We start from the raw sequence: 24,879 nt of genomic DNA on the forward strand, positions 1-24,879 counted from the left end.
TAATTCCAGATCAAGTTGTGCATAAGTATAAATTGTAACACTACAAATAAGTTTTAAGAGTCAATTTTTAAAATTTATGGTACTACCTTTTTGTGTTCATTAATTGGCATATTATTATTTACAAAAATATTGCTGTAGCCTGTTCATTAAAACTGCCATAAAAATTTGTAACAATTTTTAAAAGTCTTTACATACATAGGTAAAGGTAATTAGAAACACTATCATAATTCTCACATTAATACTAGCAAGTGTGGTTTCATGCTTTGGCCTTGATTTATAACATTTGGAATTTCAATAAAGCAAAATCAATACCCAATGATTGAATTTTACAGAATGGAGGACCCACATTTATGTAATCAGAAAACAGGAGGCTTCTCTGGCCCTCCAACAGCACAACCTTCAATCCTCCTTAAAGACTCCTACTGCACTTCTGTCAATAACATTACTGTCTAGGATTTCCAGTGCTAAACCCTTTATAGCAGACACGTGTCCTTCCTACCTTTATGTATGCAGCTCACCAGTTTTTCTAGAACAAGTATTGAATGCCCTTTTGTATATTGTTATTATATATGATGTGCTGATATAAATGCAAATTCTTCAATAAAATGTATGAAAACCTCCCCACCCACAAGTGATGTACTTGATGGCTTCTAAAAATTAGACTTTCTAAGAAAATAATATTTTATTATTGCAGTTTCACTAATAATAGAAACTGAAATAAATAAATGAATAGCAAATTAGGTCATATTTTCCATAGGTATTTCTAGTTGGGGAAATATGATTTCAGAATTCATATTATATATATTCTATTTCAGAAATTAGCCACTGCAATAAAAATGATACTGTTCTGTTTGCTCTAATTAAGGAGTTGTTTCTTTCTTTTAGCTGTCTCACGATCTGGGTGGTAATGTCTTATGACAAAATGAAGACCTGCTAGCCAGGACAAAATTATAAAGATCCAGCCTGCTCAGTAAATGAGTTCAAAATCTATAAACACAGGTGAAAACTGGACTTTTTATTGACAAAAGAACAGTAATGCAAAACAATTTTATAAAATATAATATTTATATAAATTACAATATTCTAAATGAAAATTAGGGAGATGTCGAAAATAAAATAATTTTGTTTCATTACAATAAAGCAGGTAGTAAAGAAATAATGAGTTTAAATTATGCATAACTGGTTATAGGAATCATTATTGGCTGACTTCTAATACAATGAGATGAACTGTACCAAGAGATTTAAAAAAATCAGCACTCCCAAATCAGCAGTGTATTTTACATGAACACCATGTAGACTCAGTCCAACAAGGCCTTTGTGCCTGTGAGGGATAAATATAATTTAAAAATCATTCGCCTTACAGTCACTAACACTCTAGTTTTCAAAGATGCTTTTTCATCTTGTGCTTATGAATAAAATCTTTGAAAAATTAGACCCCGATCACCTCTCTCCCAGCACATACACACACCACAACTTACTCCTTAAGCAGTTAAGCCCTGAGTGATAAAGTATTCCAGAAAACATTATTTTTTCAGACTGATACCTGTTTCGATGTGTTTGGTCTCAAACATATTCTATTAAGAAAGATCTTACAAAGAAAAAATGTCAAAATGATCGAGAATCAAAATTATTAACGTACTTATTACAAACCAAAGGAAATAAATCTATTAATGGCACACTTACAGTTTTCTATTACAAACATAAACTAATAACAGGAAGCCAATTATTCCTATCGACATCATGAAAAATGTATTAGAATTCCTTGAAAATTTACTAAACAAGTTAAAATGTTTAAGTGCACTTTGTTTTTGATTAATTGGCTTTCTATATATTTTGATAATTTAAACATATCATTACACATTTGAGAACGATCATCAAGTATTAAAATTCAAATCAATTAGATTTAAAGTGTAATAGGAAGGTTGGTCAGACGTGCATAGAGAGACGACGCACGGTATCTTCAGTAACGCTTTATAGGTAGTTTTGAAACAAGAAAAGTTCATTAAAAGAAACGGTGATGTGGTTTCATCTGTCTGTCAATTATTATTTGTTCTGATTAGTAAGATTTTAAAAGCAGAATTTAGTCTTCCTCCAGCTCCCGCCGCTCTTTTTTTGCCTCTCCTTCCTTTGCTTCTTCCGTAGAAGCAGGAAATCTGTCCTTGTTGTTTTCTTTTTTCCATTTCATTCTTCTATTTTGAAACCATATCTTTACCTGCCTTTCGGTGAGCCCCAGCGCGTGGGAGACTTCAATCCGTCGCTTCCTGGTCAGATAGGGGTTAAAAAGGAACTCCTTTTCCAGTTCTAGTGTTTGCAAGCGACTGTAAGTCTGCCTTCCTCTCCTTCTACCAGGGGCTGCTGACATATATAAAAAAAAAATAATAATAATAATTAATTAATTTTTTAAGCAAAGTAGTTTTAAGAAAATGCTCTTGCTTTCTGGAAGCTTTGCATACATTATGAATGCGCATTTTTTTCAGACTCGTGTACTTCTACGTGTATATGGGTTTGTGTTTAGTTCTGAGTGTACACGTTTATGCATTCCTGCCTGTGCATTTGTATATATTGTACTGTGCATGCGTTTATTTCTATATGTATGTGCGCCTGTTTCTCTTTGTAAACAAGGAATCTCGTTTCCACTGTATAATTTAATAGTGCTGAGACCACAACAGCTACATTTAAAAAAAAAACGTAAAAAGTTAAACGTGAGATGGAAGCAAATGTTTACTGCATCCAACCTTGTGGTCTCATCCAGGGAAACGTTTGAGAAGGAGACGAGTTCTGATTTAAGTGCTCTGGTTCCTCGCCAATACTGCCACTGGACGATTTACAGTCAGGATACGGTACCAGCTCAGCCTCTTGCTGGGTCGTAAAAAGTTGCTGTCTCTGTAAATGATCGTATCCGTAAAACTTCGCGGGGTCACCGTGACACGCAATGCCGCAAGGAGCCTGCTGGTAGGCGGCGGGACTGGGCCTCCCAGGCTGCTGGTAGAAGTCCGACCCCGGTGCCTGGGGCTGGAATCCCGCATTGTTACTGTACACTAACGCTTGCCGGCTGCTCACATCCGCCGGCAAGTGACAGTCGTAGTAAACGGCGGGATTTATGGCTTCTCCCGCTTTGTATTTGGAATAGAGCGGATTGACAAAGTAGGAACTCATCGGTGCAGGCGGAGGCGGCAGCGGGAGGACGCTCCGGTGGTGCAACACAGTCGCGGGCAGCTCTCATATCTCGGGACAGCCTGCTGCCTCTCCGAGCTTACCACGCGCACTCACACACCCACGTCCGGGCTGAGTCTTCATTGCATACGCTCGCCAGGCTACAAAACTACCCCCACACTGTGTTCTGAATACCTCGCCAGCTGAACCCTGGCCAGGGAAGCCGAGAGATTGGAGTGAGATAAATGGCGCAAGGATACCAGAGAGTACAAGAGGGCAGCCAAGCGAGCCGGGACGCAGCACACCAAGAAGGAAAGGAGTGCGCAGCTGAAATCAGCAGGACTTTTTTCTACTCTCCCCTTCCCTCTATCCGAACCGCAAAAGGAGATTAGGTTAAAAGAAGCGCAGGGAACTTTGGAACATGCTTGAACCTGGACTGACCACTATTGGAAACAGGAGCTTTATGGACCTTCGGTCTATCCCAGTATGGCAATGCTTATGTTCGTACGCTAAAGCGGAATTGTGGCAGAAATCATTGTATAAATAAATCGCAAAGCATTATGCTAAATCTGTAAAATACAAAATACTCCATTTTACTTATATAGCATTTTCATGCCTTTGTGTATTGTGTACTTACACACACACACACACAAGGCATGAAAATGCTGGATTTTATCAAAGCTGAAAATGCTGGATTTTATCAAAGCTGATCAGAGGTTTCCAGCAGGTCAGGTCGTTTGGAAATGAGATTACCATTTACCCTTGACGCACTGCATGCATGGCTGGAACTCACAGGTTAATTGATACTTAATGGAAATCATGCCCATGAATACACTTTCCATCATTTCAGCCAGAATAGTCCACATTACTAAAGTTAATTAGACAAAAAAAAAAATCTTAATTATATGGCTTTTTGGCATAAGGTATTACTTCAGTATAAACTACAAATTAAGACAGTCTCAAAAAAGGAATGAATGACGACGCCAACTTTTTTTGTCGCCGTCCGCCTAATGTGTTTAAAAACTGCTGCCTTTAAATATCGGCCCTATTCTGCTATACTACGGAAAATCTTGGAATTGCCACCTGTTTGAAATTAGTAATTAAGCATGATATTGAATACCTTGGTTTTACCCAGCACTAAAATATAAAATAAAATCCAAATATCAATAAAAATCAACCATCGTATACAAATGTAGGAAATGATTGATATTAATACAAAATAATATGATGTACTTGAAAAGAAGGAACGGGCCTTATAGACAAAGATCTTCTGAGTTGTGTCCATTGAAAACAAGGCCCTTCTGGTCTCGTCCATTCATCTTTCTCTACTTTTTGCTTTTTGCTTTTTTTTTTTTGGCACACAGAGCTCTTGAATGTGATCTTAATTCATGCCGAAAGAAACACCAGAAATAATGCCAAACTAGAAGCTAAATATGAAGAAAATTAAATCTCCAGAGAACCATATCTGGATAAGGTGGAAAACACAGGCGATATTGACTTTAAAGAATCATATGTGCTAATGAAATGCTGTTCTTGCTGTAGATAGCATTACAGTATTTCAAACTATACTGTACACCTTTGATATATTAGAAATATTTGAAGTAAGCTTAACTAGAGATTGCTTGTCAATTTCTATGTTATTTGTGAGGGAAAATATATTTGTTTTACTAGATAAAAAAAAGGCCACAACTCCAGTACAGGCAATTTAGACCATGCGGAAATATTGGAATGCATTTGTAAATTGTAATCTAAATGTTGAATGGCACATTATTTTATATTGTTGTAAAACGTGAAATAGTCTTATAAAAGCTACTCATCGCACATTTCATAATGCCCTATGCATTCTGAATCAATGTATACATTATGTAGAGGACTGCACTTGCAATCATTGAAGTTTAAAACCTGGCAGGTTTGCTGAATTCAAAATGACAGATTGTTTTTATTTTTTTTTTCTGAAATGTACACTGCTATGTTATGCAGAACTGATGTTCACATTAAACTAAACCATTTTAATGAAAGTCAAATATGTTCTATGCGATTTTCAAGTGCTCTATCTGTACAAGAAATAATAGGTAAGCTATAGAAATAATAAAATAGAGTACCGAGATAATGTGGTCCCATTTTTTTTTCTGTAACTAAATAAAAAGTATATCAAGACAGTTTTTTTCTTTGCTATTAAAAAAAAATTATGCATGGAAACTCACCATCTGCAGGAAAAGGGGGGGGGGTGGAACAAGGTGTGGAGCCTAAATTTAGGACTCATTTTAAAGTACAATTTTTCTTCTTTAGTAAAAAAAAGAAAACCCTGTATTATCTGAAAAAAAAATTAAAATACATCTTTACTGTGTACTATTTGTATCATTTTATTAAAACTGTGTTAATAAAGGAGCTCAGTATTTTATTATATACTCATTTTTAAATATTTCTGAAAGAACTGTGAATTCCTACTTCAGACATTATTGTACATCATTTATTTTTCAGAACAAAGGACACAATATAGACAAGCTATTTGTTCCCTATAAAGTATTTGGATAATTGTTAAGTCGATTACATTTTTTATTTAGATTGCTGAAAGAAAATTATGCTTTTTTTTATTATGGACGTGTTAAAAGACACAAAATGGGGTTGAATTAGCATACGTTTGAATAAGTACTCCAAATCAAATATTCTAAGGAATTCCTTAGAACGTACAGTGTGTGTATTGGGGATCGGGGTTTGGGTGCCTGTTTTCTTTCAAATCTAACATTGTACTTTCAAGATAGATTTTCAAAGCAGAAAAATAATTTTGCTGTGAAACCACAATTTCGATTTCAGGAACGCAGTGTAATAGCGCTATCTAGTGGCCAAGTAAAATCTACACAGACAATGAAAAAACCTCTTATTTATTAGATTCTCACATTTTAACATTTTAAAAAATTTGTTTAATCTTATTTGATTCAGGCTTTTAAATTACATACATTACAGTTCAGATGTTTCATACAAAATGAGTAGAATGCAAGTTACAGTCTGCATATAGAGGTAGATTTCTGAATCATGTGTTTATTTTTCTCTTGATTTAATGGTAATATTTTTAAATAGTTGATTGTGATGTCATTTTATCGCGTATTTATGTGTACAAAACAATTTGAAATGTATACTTTCAAAGTGCATACTTTGAAAGTATACATTTCAAATTGTTTTGTGCACTAGAGACAGTTTCATATGGCCAGGGATCACACTAAAGAGTAAAAATATGTGACTATAAATTGTTTAGCTTTACTTGCATCTATAATTATTGTTTTACACATTCATATGCATAACATTACTACCTTGAAACACATCTCATTTAACTGAGGTAGATCACCTCTGAAACTTCAGTTTAAATTATTACCCTGTTGATACAGTTTTGTATGTTTCTGCCATTTTTCACTATTAAATGCATCAGTTTACTAATATGGTTTATCTAATTTTGAACATGATGCAATTAATGAGAAATTCAATACATTCACCATAAAGTGTTCACTTGGTAACTCAAACACATTTCAGTGTTTAACTTGTGCTTATGTAGTTTTTAAACTAAAGTCAAACTGTTTCAATTTTAACACACTCTTTAAGTAAAGAGGTGTGGTAGCCGTGTTAGTCCACTCTTAAAGGTAATCAATAGAAATCAAACAAAATTAAAACATGGAAAAGAAAATAAGATGATACCTTTTTTTATTGGACATAACTTAATACATTTCTTGATTAGCTTTCCAAGGTTGCTCTTTAAAAACATACTACCTGTGAACGTGTTTTCAGTGTAGAGGACTAGCCTATCTGTTTATACTGACTGGGTTCCTCGGAACAAATCAGAATGTATTTTAGACTGGCTATAGGTGAACCTCATATACTCCTGTAATGGCGGAATCCATTTATTCTTTGTAATGTGTGTTGCCAAACAAAAAAGTGTCCTGACGAGTAAACCGATATGCTAGAAAATGTCATTCTGTAATACATACACATATTTAATAAATCATTTTAAAAGCATAGTCCCCATAAAATAAAGCAAAGAAAAAAAAATACTACATGAGCATTTATTTTCCCTTATTTTGCCTCGCCTCACATGTTAATTGCTTCTCATTGTGGAAATAGATTTAAATTTATTGTCTAGACTTCCTAGACATAGTTTTGCCTGCATTTTTTTTTGTTTTCTTCTAACAGACGCAAACATCAAAATAAGATTCTTTGAAAGAAAAGCGCCATAGCATATCGTAAACTCATTAGGTCCAGACGTCTAGCCATCTCAATGACTTTATGATGCCTTGGTTCTTCCTGTTTTAAAAGAATTATAGGTATAGGGTTGACAATGAATGGGACTGCAATGAAACACCTTTTGCTAACGCTGTGCCTCTTCATTTTTTTTTTTTTTTTTTGGAAAGGCAAAAGATTAGTCTCTTTCAGTTACAAGATTCAATCAACTCTTTTCTTGACCGTAAGTTCATTTCATTCCTCATTAATACTTAGCTGTCCTATTTCTGGGTTGGTGTCTCAGTGGTTTGCGTTGATACTCTAGCAAGGTATCTGTACAGTGAACTTCAATTTAGTGACCCAAATAAAGTCATCTGGGTTGTAAAACTGTGGAACAAGTTATGGGACACGATTTGGCAAACGCACACTCTCTCTCTCTCTGACACACACACAAACACACACACGCTCTCTCTCTCTCTTTCTTTCTTTCTTTTTTCTTGCGCTCTCACTACATGTTTACTTTCTAGCAATCTCTAAAACTTGTCTGTCCTAAATTTAAACCGTGCAGAGATATCTATAACACATAGGTTTGCTTCATATACTTTAAATGGTGAAAGCTTTAAAATCTTCAATCATTTTTTTAGACAAACTCATTAAATTATTAAAAATGCCTTGTCAATAAATAATATAAATAGAAGCATGCAATAGGATCTAAAACCTGTAATTTGATCTAAGCTGAATATATTTAATTTGTATGCTCAAATTATTTTTTTCTAGTGCAAATAGAGGTGCTGAATCATTTTAAATTTAAGCTTAATAATACTTTATATTGACATATTTTGCAGTGTTAATGTTGTATAGCAATAGATATACTGATGTTTGGTTCGCTTGCATCCAGGTATGTTAACTATTTATGCACAGTTTCCTTAAAAAAATCTTTTGTTTACAAAGCAGATCAAGTACAAATTCAATGTCTTAAATGTAATTATTCTGGTTTTGGAGAGCACCATTTGATTATCTGTCTGACCAATGGCTTACTGTGACTTTATAGCATCCCAAACTCTGAAAAAGTCTGGGTGCCTCTAAAATTTGGACAACCATCCCACACATGTACTTGCAATTTCATAATTTGTAAGGTCCATTATATCCCTTTAGCAGGTTGGTCGTTATCTTGTTTGTTTGTTTTGACGACTGACAGTGCTTCCAAATCTTTTCATTTTTGAAGGTTTGCTTGTGACATAGGGCTACTGGAAGTTAAAGTATCACAGAGTTGGTGATAGGCCTGCTCCAAAAATAAGCAGATATTACTAGTTAGTTCTGCAATAAGCAAAATAAATACAACGTTCTCATAGGCACATCCTGACATTTATTGCAAAAGATCCAATCAATAGCAGGAAGTATGTATTTGTATAAAGTTTTGCTTTAATAACTCACGGACAACACCATACCGCCATTCATTTTAGCAACTGTAGGTTAATACAGTTTAAATAGTAACCACTTTACCTTTATTTTGGTAAAGTCAGTATCTATATTACATCACGTTCATGAAATAGGACCAACATTTAACATTAAGGTAGGCAGCAATGTTGGCGTGCACTCACTAAGAGATTCTTGAAGAAACCGAACATTTATCATAGAGGGAAAGAAAGTTAAGCAGCTTTAAAACACACTTGCAAGCGAAGCATATTTCCATTTAAAAAAAAAAAAAAACTTACACATAACCACATTTATATTTACCGAAGAAGACAAATTCTAGTTGAAGTTCCCAAAGAAAAATACACATGATAATCAATGCGTTTCAAAAATCGTTATTGTTCCTTATTCCCCTTTTCTTTGTTCATCTTTTTCATTTTCATTCTTCTGTTCTGAAACCATATTTTTACCTGTCTCTCTGTGAGATTTAAAATTCTAGCTACTTCGTAACGACGATCCCGAGTGAGGTACATATTAAAGAGGAATTCCTTTTCTAGTTCTAGCGTTTGGTATTTTGTGTACGGGCAGCGCTTTTTCCTCGTAGAACGAGCATGGATCCAGTTTGCTGCAGGGTTATCTGGAAGGGAAGTAGATAAAAAACATACAAGGTTAAAAAAAAAAAAAAACCTGTTATGTTCGTTTAACTGAGGATAACCTGTCTTCACAACTTTGACAGAATTATCATAAAATGCTTAATGCATCCGGCGTGTTTGCTGTACAGAGAATGTCATGATTGTAGGTGCTTATGTGAGCAATTGAACTATTTTATAGCTGCTTGTTGCTGCTTGGGTGTATGGTAGCAGTCTAGACGGTTTTATAGGTTAGTAAAACTATCAGTTTTGCACATTCAGAACCTTACGGGTTTAGAGCAATAAATCAAAGCGCAATTTATTTTCTTCTTCTGCCTTTTTTTTCCACTTACTTGGGTCAAGTTGTTGCTGATGCAGTGCCTTGTCTTCCTTCTCCTGGCTGCTGTTGGCATCCTTTCCGCCCCCCGAACGCTCCCTAGCCGAGGACTTGTCCCTGGAATCTGGGCCTGAGCTGCAGGGGCACTCGGGCACAGTGAAGCTCGGGGGCTCGTAGGAGGAACACTCGGTCTTTTTGGAAGGCAGACTTTCAGGCTTGATGCCATAGTGGCGCCCGGTGGAGTGGAAGCCCGTGTAGGAGGATACAGAGCCGGCGAGAGGCTCCAACCACGAACGCACAGTATATCTGTTGCTCTCGGCGCCCATGTAAGGATGGTAAATGCCGGGCATCGTGGCCGAGGAGGGGGGATGCACCGTGGACCAGGACGGGGAAAACACGCTGGATTTTGGTGCAAAGCTACAAGGAGAAAAATCGGAACCATCTACAACACCTGATGGCCTGGAGGTCGTACTGTGACCTCCTTGGGCAAATCGAGTCCCGTAAACCTCTTCGCTTTCATGCCCTATGAGGGAATCCACATAATAGTTACTTATGGTGGCACTAGACGACATTTTAAGCTCCCCTCTTACTCATATAAAAGGTTACACTGTTAACTGTATATGATACCCTCCCAGAGAACAATCATAGTATTTTGCAGACTGCAGCCGTCAACCATTGGTCGTGGAACACACGTGATCATATTTACCAATACAGGGTAAATCAATCCGCTAAACTAGGATTGCTGTGATTAAAAAAACACGTTCACAATTAAAGTTAAAATTAAACAACTACAGATATAGGGTTTGTATGAAAAAAGAGTGAAGCTCTTTTGATCCACAGCATCAGGCTGGGAATAACAGACCAGGAAAGCTGCTGGGGACTATTTCTTTACGCCCTTTGAGTAATTTCTGCCATTCATTTGTTAATCAATTAGCTGAATGGTGCATACTATGAGAAGATCCTAGTTTAAAGTAATGCACTGATAAACTACTGAAAATGGACTTGCTGGTTGCCTATAAAAATAAAACTGCTCACCCTCTGGAGGTTAGGAATAGACTCTTCATAGTGAAATGGCACAGGAGCAAAGGCACTCCCATTTCAGGAGAGTTTGCATTTGCAAAATCACGCTTCTGAATTTAGTGCATTTTTCCTTGAAAAGGTGGCATGTTTTTTAACAGGTGGAAGAGGCTGTGGTGATTTTATGCATTTCAATAAAAAAATTTATGAGGTGCATTTGATTATAGAGTAATGTGCCCTTAATAGAATGGATTGAAAGGACAGAAAAGGACAATCTACCATACTGATCTCTACAAGGGCACATGTTATTTATTCAGCTGTCCTTTAGGAGTCCCTAAATTGGATAATATTTTTGTACATAATTAATACCTAGTCTATAGTTATTAATACATACTTCAGGCTTTGCATGTGAAAGATGACATCATTTGTTAAACAAATCTTGCCTCGACTTCCAATAGTAGTATTAACCACTACACAGCAGAATACTATTGACCAAACTGACCTTTTAATGGTTATGAGATAAGCTCTGATAGCAACAGTTAACTCAACTATTTGATTGCGTCTGCTTTCCAAACATGCTTAGCAATGATGTCGGTCGTTTGAGACGATATACTTTATTTAAGTCCATGAGAATGGTAGATTTTTGTTTTGGTTTTTAGACAGGCAAGACAGATAACAGTGCTATTGCACAGTGGCCATATTGTGTTTTAGAAAATATATTTTAAAACCCCACCCAATAAGAAAAATACTTCTAAATTCGCAGTGCAAGTATTGTTCAATATGTGGTTATGGTTCTTTTCTCTATCATTTCCCCTCTAGCTTTCTTAGTTCAGGATAACATTGGTCGTTATGTTTGTGTAGGTTCACATCTTATTTGTTTCATATTAGCAGACCTTTGCATCAGGATCATATTCTACATAAAGCGTATAGTACTAACAATACAGGGTTATTAAAGGTATAGTTAAGCTGGTAAAACAGTACATTTCATAAAACAGCATTAGCCTTCTTAGCCTTCAAATATATGTTAAAGCAGAGCTGGATTAGTAATACTGCAATTACTTTCCATTCTTTCCGATTGGAATTTCATATGATGAGATCTTTTGAAACAGGACTGCTTGATTCCTGGTTGAATTAAGAATGAATACAGGTACCTTGATTTGGGTCTTTTTGAATTATGGGTGTGAGCAAGTATATTATTTTTCTGGCCAACAAATAATGTGTATGTGAACCCCAGGTCGGGTTGAATTAAGGTCAAAGTTATTGACATCTACAATTGTGTTCCAAATATTCAGTATTTCAACTGAACATTGTAATTAGCAGAGTTTTAAAAGTCATAATTAGAAAATAAATGTTGCATTAATTTCACTATTCCTATGTGTCAGTTCAACAAATAAGCTTTTGAAATAGTACAGTCCTGAATAGAATATCTTTTCGTGACCAATCAACACATGCTAATATTTCTACCAAACATCTTGTAAGACTATGGAAAAATATGTCTGCTTATATCTATATTTTCTAAGGTGTCTTAAAAATATTGGATTTCAATGGTAAATTCTAAAACTGATTAAAGGTATGAAATCCAACTGCATACTTAAAGAATTCAGAATAAGTAGCTTCATTTTATCAATATATCAATGAAATCAACATTTCTTTAAGTTCAAAATAGACCATAACTCTGATATTGATTTATGGATGTTTCCATTCCTCATAATAATATTTAGCTTTTTAGTAAAACAAGCAAACAAAAACACCCTGTGAACAACCTCCATTTTGGAAAGATGTTTCTATAAGAACATATTGGGTGGGGGAACCTTTTAAAAATAGGGCTTTAAAATTCTATCAATATTTTCAGAAAATAGGACTGTCACTGTATATAAGTCATAATTATGTAAAATATTTTGTAAAAGATAAAACTATAATTCAGAGTGGGTCAAAAACAGCCTCTGGAACGGACTAGTCTCATGTTTAATAAATGAAAAGAAATCAAAATACTTCACAGAGTTTATTACATTATACATGCCAATAAACGTGCACAATAAGGAAATGTTGCTTTTCTTGCCATTACTATATCACATATGTACCACACAAGAAACACTATAATGAATACGACTTAAATATATTGACTTACAATAAACATATCCCTAGTCCACTTAAGTGGATAGTTACATATAATGTGCTTTTAATTTTTTTTATCCAATTGTCTTGTTAAAATACTGCTGTTATGGCCTACCTAATAGCACACATCAATAGTCTGTTTTCTTAGTAAAAACATGAAAAGTCACATTGTTTGGATGCCTTGTACAGTTCTAATAAATTAAATTCAAATGATAAAATTCAATAACAATTACCCTGCGTTACGATGAGAAAAATAAATTATATGTCCTGGGTTTATTTATTTATATACATATATACTCTTCATGGTAATACATATTCACTTGCAGCACTAAAAGAATGACAGGAAGTCACATTCTATGTCAGGAAAAAAAACCGAAAAAGTTTTCAAAGTCTCTCCCGCTTTTAGTAGCTGGTAGTGCTTTGTCAAAATTTCATTGTCTAAAAGGCAAGTTTAAGAGAAGGTAAGATTAGCGGTCAGTTCTCGGATTCGGTTCTCTCTGCTCATCTTCTTTAGCTTCATTCTGCGGTTTTGAAACCATATCTTGACCTGCCTGTCAGTAAGGTTTACGCTCTTACTGATCTCTAGGCGGCGCTCTCGAGTGAGATACATATTGAATAAGAATTCTTTTTCTAATTCCAGTGTTTGATGTTTAGTATAAGGGCATCTCTTCTTTCTGCCACTCTTTGCAGTTAACCAATTGCTTGTTGGCGTATCGGACTTGATATCCTCTATCAAAATTAAAAAGGGGAAATCATCATCAGCATCATCATCGTCATCTCATTCTAGCCTTGGCCATGAACCTCCTCGCACATTTTTTTTAGCAGATTTTTATTAAGCATTACTAAAAGGAGGTGTAAATTCAAAAAAAATAATTTCAACATCTATATTTTTATATATTCTCAGATATTTGTTAATGTTATTTAATTAGGGGCATATTTGATAGTTTCTTAAATTTGCTCTAAAATTTTCCGTTAGCATAACGTCAAAAGAACTATAGTCAATATATTGGCAGTTCACGGTAACATGGTATCAGGTCTGTGTTTGGCAATTTTACGTCCATGAAAATTTAACTGTGAAAATTACAGACATTATGATTTATATTATTCATTTTATAAACTGCAAACACATATTAACCATAGAAAGATATACTCGCTATGCAGTGACAATTCAGACAGTAAATTCCATCCTGGATGTATATTTTATTCTTTCCCCCCAAGTTTACGGCATGTAGAGGTTTTATATTTTACACTGGAAACAAAAAAAAAATAAATTATGCATGTTAATACTTAAAATGCATGTTTCCAAGAGGGCATTTCCCATTTAATAGAATTCTACTATATTTGCAAGATACTCAGTCGATTGCATATTATAATTGGAAATGTAATGTAAATAAAAATCTTCGAATGTTTAAAAATGCATTATAAAATAATATTATGTTTTTAAGTCTGATCATGGGAGTTCTCTAAACAATACTTAATGAAAAATATGCAGTTGTTCTAATTAGAGAAAACGTAACTGTTCTGTGAGTCCAACAACGCCTTTTGCTTAAACTTCAAACTGAAAGGATTCTATTTTCCTTTAGTATTTTCCAGCTTAATTATATAAAAAAATACATATATTTTATCAGTTTCTTCTAAGAGGAAAACTTTGGCCTTCCATTGCAAACCCCCTGCCTCATTTTGTTTTGTTTTCTTTCAGCTTGTTTACTGAGCAGTTCCTTGTATTCTGTAATATTCCATGCAATAAAATAATTTATATATAACAATTTACAATCATACAGGGGGGTAAGGGGGTAAGATATTTCCTAAAATTATATTTTCGGTAAATTGTAGAATAATCTGTAAAAGAGTTGAGAGGCTCACAGAACCAGCAACCTGTCGTTTGTCAGAAATGATATGACTGGAATACAATATTTTATATCCAGTTGCAGGATGTTGGCTTCCTGAAGCTATATAGTGCAATGGGATTTAAACTTTATAATACTGACCTTTGCTTTCCTTCTCTCGCACTTCTGGACTAGACACAGTCACTTCAGTCAGGCAGCTCCTTTCCTCCTGTAAAGTCGATTTAGGCTCTGGACTTTCCACTTGAGAGACTTTCGACGAGTCTTGGTTATTCGGATTTTCATTCATTTTCTTTTCCACTTGAAGTTGAGAAGATACCTGAGGTTTGGCAGTGCCCCGAGGGTTTAACTGTAGCATAAGAGTTGAACTCGTTTCAGGGCTATTATTGTACTCCTGGGTCTTCCCAGTGGCGTAGGTCTGGCTCAGCCTAAAATATCCTGGGACAGGAACCTCGGAATTATCCAGAGGAGAGGATTCTGATACCAGCCTCTGATAAGAAGAAACGTCTGAAGAAACAAGTTTTGCTCTTTTATCAGAATACATGCAGCAATTGGTTTCTTCCTTAATATTGGTAGTAAACGAACAATTGGGTACCTGCGGTGTAACAGGTTGCTCCATTCGACAAGATCTGTTTGGATCTGTCCAAGTGTCTACTTGAGGAATATAAGGATGTAAGTTCATACCCATATTTTGGTGATTAACTTCTCTTTTAGCCATAGACGGTAGAAGTCCACAGGTTTGCATTCCATAAGTTCCAATATCTGTGCTAGGTGGCATGTACATGCTGGCGCTGTTAGAATAAAAACTGTCACTTCTACAGGCACTGATCAAAGAATCTACTAAAAAAGTATTAGCAGCAGGAGAGCTGTTTGGAAAGGACATTTTGGGAAGGAATTTGAAGAAGAGAGATTGTGTCCTTTGTAGGCTGACATCTCTAGGAAAGCATTCCCTCTGTAATTGTGGATGCCTCTGCACAACCACATGACAACCAAGCCAATGAGATTTGAAAATGGCCTTGAGCCGCCGACTCCCCTGCGGGTCACGTGCTTATTGAGCTGCCTGACTTTCAGCTCAAACGCGGACAACAGCGACACCTACGACCTCAGCCTGAAATGCTGCAGTTTTGGTGCACTGAGCTCATTTAAATGAGATTTCTTTTAAATATCTTGCAAACAAGATGATTCCTAGTTTCCTGAAAATGCTGATAGCTATGTTCTCACTTGATTACAAAACAAAACATCGAAAACGTAACAGATAATGGTCGATGGCTTCAGACAGAAATAATAGCATAATAGCAATAAGATAACACAGATTCTATTTATGTGGTTTTAACATATTTTGCATGGAAATAGGCGTTTCTCCTGATTCCCGTGCACGATAGCACTTAAGCATAGTGTGTAGTTTATTGAAACAAGTATTATTTTATATGATTCAGGGTCACCGAAAATGCTCCATAAGTTTCCCTATTCCACTGGAATTCTTTTTAAGAGCTTAAAAGTTTTAGCAACTATGTACTGAAACATGAGTGGATTTTTAAATGTCATAGTTATTAACTAAATAAAAATATGCTTTACTTTTATAGATTTTGTAAAAGCATAGGTTCTTGACAAGTGTGGGGTACAAAGGCTGTGGAATTTATTAATGCATGTTAAAATGAATCAGTGCAATCAATATGTCTCATCTACATTCTCGCGCTATTTGGTAATTTTCCTGCAACTTAAGCTTTTTAAAGAGTTATACCCTCTGTTGCCACACATGGGAAGATACTTTATTAACAAATCAATCGAGACTTAGTAAAGGATTAGATTAATAGTAAAGATTTAGCTTAATGACATTCCTGTTACGAGTTATTCAAAATTGTGATATTGATTTCTTTCCCCCTCTACTAACAGAGAAGGTCAATTTTTGTTTTTTAAGCACATATTGTGAAATGTTAAAAGCAAAGCTTATGTCAAAAGTTGAACTTCATAATTGTACCACGTCCCTATCATATTTTTTAAAGCCTTTGTTAAATTAAAGAGAAACGCACTAAAGCAAGTTTACTTCTTGCTTATCTGAACTGTTGTTGATACAAGTGGAAGGAAATTGTCCCTTTTATAAAACTTCTTCCACCGTTTCTTTTAATGCAACGTGCTCCAGTTCAAAAATAGCATTTCATGGCACCCAGTTCAAAAACAGCATTTCATGGATGTGAAATAATTGATTTTGCCTTGTTTTCTTGGATTGTGTTTTTCCACCTTTGAAATCTCGTTTATTGCGAGAAACAGTAAATGCTGCTCTGGCAATGAGACAGACCTTTGAAAACCTTCTTACTGCTGTTCAAATGCAACCTCATTGTCAGGTTAAGAGACGCTGGCGTTCTTTTACAGCTCTTATTCGGCTATCTGTGTTGCTGGATAGTTTCAATATTGCTTCAATAATATTAGCTATTTTAAGATTGTACCTATATACTTCAATAGCGTTAAATTATTGGCAGTTCATTGATACTGTATTTATATTTTTATTAAATAAGTCGTTACAACAGGAAATTAGATTTGGTATATTTAAAGCCGCTACAAAATTTTGGACTTTAATAGGATTTTTAATTCAGAGCCAGTGTACCTAAAATCTTGAATAACTGCCAAGCGATAGCGACTCCTAATCTTCACTGCTATTTATTTTGCTTTCAAGCAAGTTATTTAAGTACTAAGACAGACCATTATTTTTCAAAACTATTTTAATTTCCATCCAACCATTCTCAAAACATTATCTGCTCAGTCTAAACACATTTTCCAATCAGAAAGCCTTTAATGATCTTTATATACTCCTGTAATTAAAAAAATGGCTTTAAGAATTTCATTATTCCGAAGTTTTCTGTTTTGAAAGATGGTAACAGAAAACAATAAACTGAAGTCTGTATTTTGACTGCAACATTGTGTATTTTGACTATGATCTGACTGTAGGTTCAGTTTCCCCAGGTTTTGATCATTCTATAAAAATAAAAATTGGATTTATATATTTAAATATTATTGTTCAAATACCTTCAAACATATTTCAGTTAACATTTCCAATTATTGGGTATACTAATTTTGCATTTATTGGTTGCTATGGATATGCTATTTGGAAAATCATTACCTTCCCATAATAGCTATTCTGAATGACAATATTTGCTTAACCATTAGGTCAATGTGATAGCTGCATTAGTTTGAACTAAGAAGCTTTTCGTAATATGAACTATTAGTATAATCGATGTATCAAATAGTATTTCCTTTACAAGTTATTTAATATAAATCAATGTGAATATATAAGCTACCAATTTGATTTAAAATAGAAGTTTTGTCCATTCTTAGGTCAAAGGAAAAATGTGAATTTGATGTTATGTATTGCAGTAAATTACATATGGATGCTATTTGTTCAATACTAGAGCAGCTTTTCACCATTTAAAAAACTTACAGACTTTTTGAGTGTATTGGATCGAAATGAAATTTTATTAACTTAACATTTGACAAACTTATCATATAGTAGACTCTTTCAATAGCATTTATGCTTGCATTGAAATCCTAATTTCCACTTAGAAGGATTTTATAATGAATATGTTGCACTAATAATACAAATATAACAAACAGTACAAATTAGTTTAAAATTGTTCTGTAGGAAGATATTCAAAGATATTTTCCATTGAGAAATATAACATGAAAAGTGGCATCTGACATTTAATTTAGAACATAAGCAACTTTCATGTGTTCAAACACTGATGTGCATTGTAAAAGTATTACTGTATGCTAAAGATGAGAATAGTTAAAGCAATCGCTGCTATTAACTATTACATTTTAAGGTTCAAAACACACATAATAACAGTGCTTTGGGATCATATACAGAAAAGACACTTTTCCATTATTTTCTTTAGTAAAAAAACTATTTAGCTACAGCAAGCTTTCACTTTTATGTTCTGAAATTCCATGTGTTCTATCAATACGATCCTGAAATTAAAAGGTTTGGATTACCTTAATGTAAGAAACAGAAATGTCAAAAACATACACACGAGCACCCTCCCTCCCCCCCCCCCCCCCCCCCCCCCCCCACTTACACAGAGCTTTTGTTTACCCACAAATTGCACATGACCTTAAATAAATAGACAGGCATAAAGAATGTATCTTTGTTTTTACCTTCTCTTTCAAATATCAATAATTGTTGTCTTTCTGTTTGTTTACCTCTAAATAAAAGAAGAAAAGAAAAAAGAGCAAAAATGCGATATTCGACGTGTGTGTGTGTGCGCGCGCGCGCGTGCACGCACATGCACCCGCGCACTTCCGTGCGTGCATGTACAGCAAATGGACAAATACAGATAAATAGGTATAAGAGTAGAAGAGCTCCATAATTTCAAATAAATTCTAAGCCTTAAATGTGTTAATTATCTTTCAAAGCCTATGTTCATAAAATATTTTTGGTGAAATTTACCAGGCAAAAGAACTTTGAACATTAAATAAGTCTAGTTTTTCTATCTTATAGGTTTATTGTCGGTAAGGAGGGCCAGAACATTAGAGACAATCTATTTTTAATATAAAAATGCTGTGTTTCTGTCCTGTAATTTTAAATTAAGGGTTACGATAATTGCTAAACAAACACACGTATGCACATACACACATCGCTATGTTGGTTTTTTTTTTTTTAAAGATAAGCCTTTGAGATTTGCCAGTTGTTTTAAATCTGTTTTAGAAATGCTCTATGCACAAGTCAGTATTTCAATTTATCTCACTATTTTGTATTTCTGGACAAACTTCTGTAAACTGTATATACTGTGTTATATACTTTGGAATTTATGCTATGTAATATTAAACAGACTTGAATTATATTGAACAAGCTTATATCTATGAATTTCTTTAAAACAGTCTTAAATAAAATATCAGCAAAATATGTTTGTCACTATAAAATTAATGCAGTTAGTCAACAAATTGTGAATTTAATATGCAGAAAACATATTTGGATTAGATTAATAAAGTGCACATTTTAAATACTGAATTAGTGTGAATTCTGAAAATTTCCATCTGGTTTATTAATCAACTATTTAATTTTTACTGTTACAAAATACATTTTTAGTTCCAATTTTTTAATGCGTTTTATTAATAGCTTCGATTTTTCATGAGAAAAACAGAACCAAGAAACAATCTTTTCTCTGTTGATTTATATGGAAAAACATCGTCAACTGTATGTTAAAACCAATAAATATTAAAGGAAGTTTTCATTATTGGTTCCTATTGGCTTTCCTTGGAAACTGGACTAAAAATAACAATATTATTTGCATGTATAGTGACGAAGTAATACTACTAATGAATATTTTTATAAAGCTGGAACTTGCTTTAGCTACAGTCAATCTGATTGGAAAATATTTTCACAATCAAATAACACTTAAACCTCATAACATTATTCATAATCCCACAATTAAGCATTAATCACAAATATTTTAATTTCCGTGTTTCATGATGAACATAGGTAAAATGTAATACATGTAATATCTGTTATTTTGGGGAAAGAGCTACTGTATAAACCTAATAATTGTATTTTGAACCTGAGAGCTCCCTCTGGTGGAAATGAATGGAAACGCACTGAAAGGGAAATGTTGGAAAGAGTGATCAATTATTTTGTCCTTGGGTAAAATATATTTTTCCTATGAGGCTGACTCTGATGTTCAGATTGATTGTTCAGTGTTGAATTAAGATTTTCATCCTTTTTGATAAGGTATCCACATAATTTAGTAGAAAAATTACAGTCATAGTTCATACTTTGCACAAAGTGAAAATGGCAAGCCTCGATAATAGGGACGTCAAAAAAGCTTGAGGGTTGTTTCCTAAAGCTTAGCTCAAGTTATCTGCAGCACGGCCCATAGGAATAAAATGGGCCCTGCTGCAGATAACTCCAGCAAGGCATTAGTAAACAACCCCCTTTGCTTTTTTCATTACATATAGGAGTGCAACTTATTACCACTAGTGCTAAACAAAGGATGGACCTGAAGTTGGCAAGTCTTCTACAGTTAGGCGGTAGGGCAATTTGAGACAAATTGCCAAGCATCACACTCATAGGCGCCAATATTTCAAAATGACCGGTGGTGCCGGAAACAATATAAATTACCACTCTTTGGACACAATAAAGGGGATTGCACCTACTGGCACCCAAAAAGTTGGATTCTATGACACAAATGATGTTGCATTTTGCTGAACGTTACTGTTACAAATATCTCTACATGTTTACATCTTAAGTAAGGCTTAGCAGATACTTGGCTTTCCAGGCAGTTACCACATGTTAAGATAATAAAGAGGTCTTACCTAATCCTAAAATTGCACCAATAATTGGTTTTAGACCTACACAAAACAAAGTTTTGCAACATTTAGTAATAACTGGTTTAAAATGTATGATTTTGTGTGTGTATGTATGTGTGTATATTTAATATAATGTAAGTGATAAAAATAACTGGAGATCATTTAAGTATCTACTTGTTCAGAAAGGTTAGAGGTGATGACCTTGACATTTTGGAAGTTCAAAGACGAACACGAAATTTTTTTCTTAAATGGCATAAAGTTTTGAAATATAATATCCCTAATCTCTTTTAATATGTATAGTTTCCATTTATGAATCCCCTTCTGTTTTATTTTTACCTTAGCTTTACCTAACGCAGGCGGATTATGCACAACCTATACAAGAAAAAAGTAAATCGTTTCTCACTCCTTTTCTTTATTGCAAAGGGCGGAAATGTCTTTTAAAAAAGCCCACCAGAAGGTGTATAATATAACCTAATTACGCTGTTTAGGTCTTCAGCTTTTATGGTGTTGTCTAGACAGTTCAAGGTTTTGTAAACAGCTCAGCACCTCATGCTACATAAAGTCTGAAGAAAAGATTCACTGCATTTCTACTTTCAAAAACTGAGCGAAATGAGCATTATTTGATATTATATTCTGACAATGTGACTTTGGTTTGACAATAAACTGTTTATTAAACCGATTGCTGTAATGATTTGAAAATATATGCTGGTTTATTTAAGCAATTTAAATAATGACATCTATTTTTATGACTGCCTTTGTTTGAAATCTTGAAAAGCCTTGTAGTGGAGCCTTACTAGCACAGACGAGTTAATATGGTATTTTAAGTTTTGCACTGAAACGTTAGAATATAGCATAATCTACGCAGCACACTGATTATATATACCTCTCTTAATAATCATAATAATAATAATAATAACAAAGGAAGTCATGCAAATCATAAAATTTACCGGACTGACACCATTGTTACAAGTCTTTAATACAAGTGAACATAAAACTTTCCATTATTATATTATGCCTCTGTTGAACGGTAAGTATGCCATTCTTTAAATATTTTAAATAATTTAAATTCGTTCAATGAATTAAAGTGATAACATTAACTTTTCTCTAAAAATAATTAGAAAACAGTTGGTCTTGTATACACACACACACACACACACACACACACACACACACACACACACACGCGCGCACACACACACACACACACACACGTCACTATTTAAATTGCTTATAGCACTGAATTCATGTATTCTTTTTAAAAATCTATATTCATATAGTGAAATAAATAGCTACGTTTTAAAATTCAAATTAACAGAAAAGAGTTAAGCAATAATATTGGCCTATTTTCAACAAATTCTCTACATAGACACAGAATAGGGAAAGAAGACCCTTTAAAAAAAAAAAGGACCTTAAAATTGTTAATATGCATGGATAAAATCAAGAATAAAAACACACACTGGCTGTTATGTACTGCAACTTGACAAGTAGATAGTCTGAGTCTCCTTAGTTACCGTTTAGAAAGAAATCATCCAACCAACCAACCAAGAATCTGCAATCTGCTGAAGAAAATGGTTGTTCGAAAACTTGGTAAAATTGAAAGCTGGAAATCCATATTCATTGTTCAAGATATTTCTCAGTCAGAGGGCACTTTATACATACATACTTCAAAACAATGGATTTCCAGTAAAATACTGAAGGCGATCTCTGTTTAGTTTCTTTTCTTTCATCCTTCGATTCTGGAACCATATTTTCACTTGCCGGTCAGTGAGGTTCAGCAGCCTGGATAACTGTAGCCTTTTCTCTTTGTTAATGTACACGTTGAAGAAAAATTCTCTTTCCAGCTCCCGTATCTGATATTTGGTATAGGGGCATCTCTTTTTTCTTGATCGCTGGGGTACTACTGAAATCGAAGTTACAAGATATGGATTATTGGTATTTTTAAAGCAACTTTCAAATAGACGTCTTACCCACCAGTTTTGATGAAAATGAACATCACATTTTATAAAAGATGTGTAGACATGTAGATGGATAGATATAGCTAACTAGCCAACAAGTATATATGTACTGGAAATTTTCAGGCATATTTAACATATTGGGTAAGTAGAATTTAACAGAGATTTTTTGTTCCTTTCTCTGCTACAAAAATCCAGCAATAGGTTGTATTGGAAATATTCCAAATATATCCAGTTTCAGCATATTATTTTGATATAATACCGCTTTCTAATTACAGAATCTAGCAAATTTACAATTAGTATTGTTGTCCAAGAATATCTTAAATCCCATCTGAATTAGCTCCCCAAAAAACGTTTATAGGCTTTCCACGTGTATAGGAAAACATACAGAATGCATATATAATTGTATGAATGCTTCTAAAAATGCATATAAAAGGAGACAGGCACAATGTTGGCCTTGTTTACTACTGATGCCTACCTGAACTGTTGCTCTTCTCTGCAGCAACTTCCCCAGAAGGCGAGACAGCGCTGTGCTCTGTTGCCTGTTTCTTTTCTTGGTTTGCAATTGTTTTGCAAGTGTTATTCAGGGGTTTCAGCTCACTCTTTTCAGGGCGACTGTCGTTATCAGACTGATAATGACTTGGCTGAGTTGCATCATAAAACTGGTCGAATCCTGGGGGGAGAATTCCGTTTCGTCCCATAGTGTTGTAGAAGTTGGTGGAAGAAGCACTTGAGGATCCAGGGTGGTTGCATAAGGAGTCCGCTTTGAATAACATTTCCGTTCTTCTGTTTGCAGGCTGAATATAGTCCATATGCATAACGTCCTCAGATGGATAATAAGGAGCATAGCTGTTCCTGTATTGCCATTTACTGCGCTCTAATCCGTACTCCCTGAATGCTACTTCCCGCACTGGTTGTACGTGAGGTAAATTTGAAGAATAAGGAAAAGTCATAGGGCAGGAAGAGGTCTGTGACAAAAATGAAGATTTCGTCGAAAAATCTGAAGGTGAGACGTAGTAAGCGCAACCTGGCAAATACATATTGGATGCAGTGTTGCTGCAGCTATTAAAGTCGGTCATGTCTTCTTTACAGTGATTGTAACCAACAAGGAGATTTCAGTGCATTGAACAAGATCCATCTATTGCTCAAGAGGTTTTGGACAGGATCAGCTAAGAAAAAATCCGGAACGCGTGCTGACGTGCAATTCATCTTGATTGATTCTAGTGGTAATTATGTCACGTGATCTAATGCAGAAATGTCCTTTAAATCTATATCAGTCCTGCGGAAAAACTCTAAAATATCTCTCCTAACACTACGAAACACAGAATGCAATCCCAGCTTTTTGCAAATAGTTTACATAACTCTCTTCAGAGAGATCCAACAAACAAAAATATAAATTATTCACCTGGGTACTTGATACGCGGACAGCTTGTACCATTTTACTACATAACTATAAAATAAGTGCAAACGACGACTATCATGTTAGTAGTTCAAATAAACCTTCTTCTAAGCAAAATGTTTTTCTTTTTAATGGTCTAAGGATTAGGTCAAGAAAAAGTCCAGATTTGCATATTAGATTGTGCCAGAGAATGTTGCAAGTGATTAATAAATATAAAACTAATCTGCAGTTTGCAATCAAGTCAGGGTAGAAATAAAGATATTTGTATATTTATCAAATCCATTGCTACATTAATATTGTCCAACCCTATGAGCACACATGTTTGAGCAGCCTCGGTGTCACTTTTTAGGTAAGTTAGAAGGTATTTTGTTAAGCTCCCCTCTGCACCTATTGTTTTATCTCTTTAGAATCAAGTCTGTTTTTATCTATTACCAGTATATATTTCTCCATTCAGAAACAAACTAAAAATAAATAATTTGCAATCTCATTCAAGTTTCGCCCGTTCGAAATAAATGATTCT

General features: G+C 34.5%; 4 protein-coding genes across 6 annotated transcripts; all 4 read right to left on the bottom strand.

Annotated features, from left to right (window-relative positions):
- Positions 1-10: 10 nt before the first annotated feature.
- Positions 11-24,392, bottom strand: HOXD11 (homeobox D11). Of its 2 annotated transcripts, XM_030208770.1 has the most exons (3): positions 23,439-24,392; positions 22,200-22,908; positions 11-1,444 (listed from the first exon to the last, which is right to left on the bottom strand). In XM_030208770.1, exons 1-2 carry the CDS (start codon positions 24,037-24,039, stop codon positions 22,673-22,675), a joined length of 837 nt encoding a protein of 278 aa, XP_030064630.1. In that variant the 5' UTR covers positions 24,040-24,392; the 3' UTR covers positions 11-1,444; positions 22,200-22,672. The 2 variants fall into 2 exon arrangements, 1 of the variants encoding a protein (XP_030064630.1); XR_003942736.1 differs by lacking the exons at positions 22,200-22,908; positions 23,439-24,392 and adding an exon at positions 3,793-3,805.
- On the bottom strand, positions 1,440-3,609 carry HOXD8 (homeobox D8). 2 transcript variants are annotated; one of them, XM_030208773.1, is made up of 2 exons: positions 2,736-3,609; positions 1,440-2,352 (listed from the first exon to the last, which is right to left on the bottom strand). In XM_030208773.1, the coding sequence occupies exons 1-2, from the start codon at positions 3,154-3,156 to the stop codon at positions 2,081-2,083; spliced, it is 693 nt and encodes a 230-aa protein (XP_030064633.1). In that variant the 5' UTR covers positions 3,157-3,609; the 3' UTR covers positions 1,440-2,080. The 2 variants fall into 2 exon arrangements, with proteins under 2 accessions (XP_030064633.1, XP_030064632.1); XM_030208772.1 differs by having other exon boundaries at positions 1,440-2,355; positions 2,736-3,589.
- On the bottom strand, positions 8,044-10,345 carry HOXD9 (homeobox D9). Its single transcript, XM_030208771.1, has 2 exons — positions 9,755-10,345; positions 8,044-9,409 (listed from the first exon to the last, which is right to left on the bottom strand). Exons 1-2 carry the CDS (start codon positions 10,308-10,310, stop codon positions 9,168-9,170), a joined length of 798 nt encoding a protein of 265 aa, XP_030064631.1. The 5' UTR covers positions 10,311-10,345; the 3' UTR covers positions 8,044-9,167.
- Positions 12,790-16,497, bottom strand: HOXD10 (homeobox D10). Its single transcript, XM_030208768.1, has 2 exons — positions 14,859-16,497; positions 12,790-13,599 (listed from the first exon to the last, which is right to left on the bottom strand). Exons 1-2 carry the CDS (start codon positions 15,595-15,597, stop codon positions 13,322-13,324), a joined length of 1,017 nt encoding a protein of 338 aa, XP_030064628.1. The 5' UTR covers positions 15,598-16,497; the 3' UTR covers positions 12,790-13,321.
- Positions 24,393-24,879: the final 487 nt, after the last annotated feature.

The sequence above is a fragment of the Microcaecilia unicolor genome, chromosome 7, assembly GCF_901765095.1.
Source record: "Microcaecilia unicolor chromosome 7, aMicUni1.1, whole genome shotgun sequence".
Taxonomy (NCBI): domain Eukaryota; kingdom Metazoa; phylum Chordata; class Amphibia; order Gymnophiona; family Siphonopidae; genus Microcaecilia; species Microcaecilia unicolor.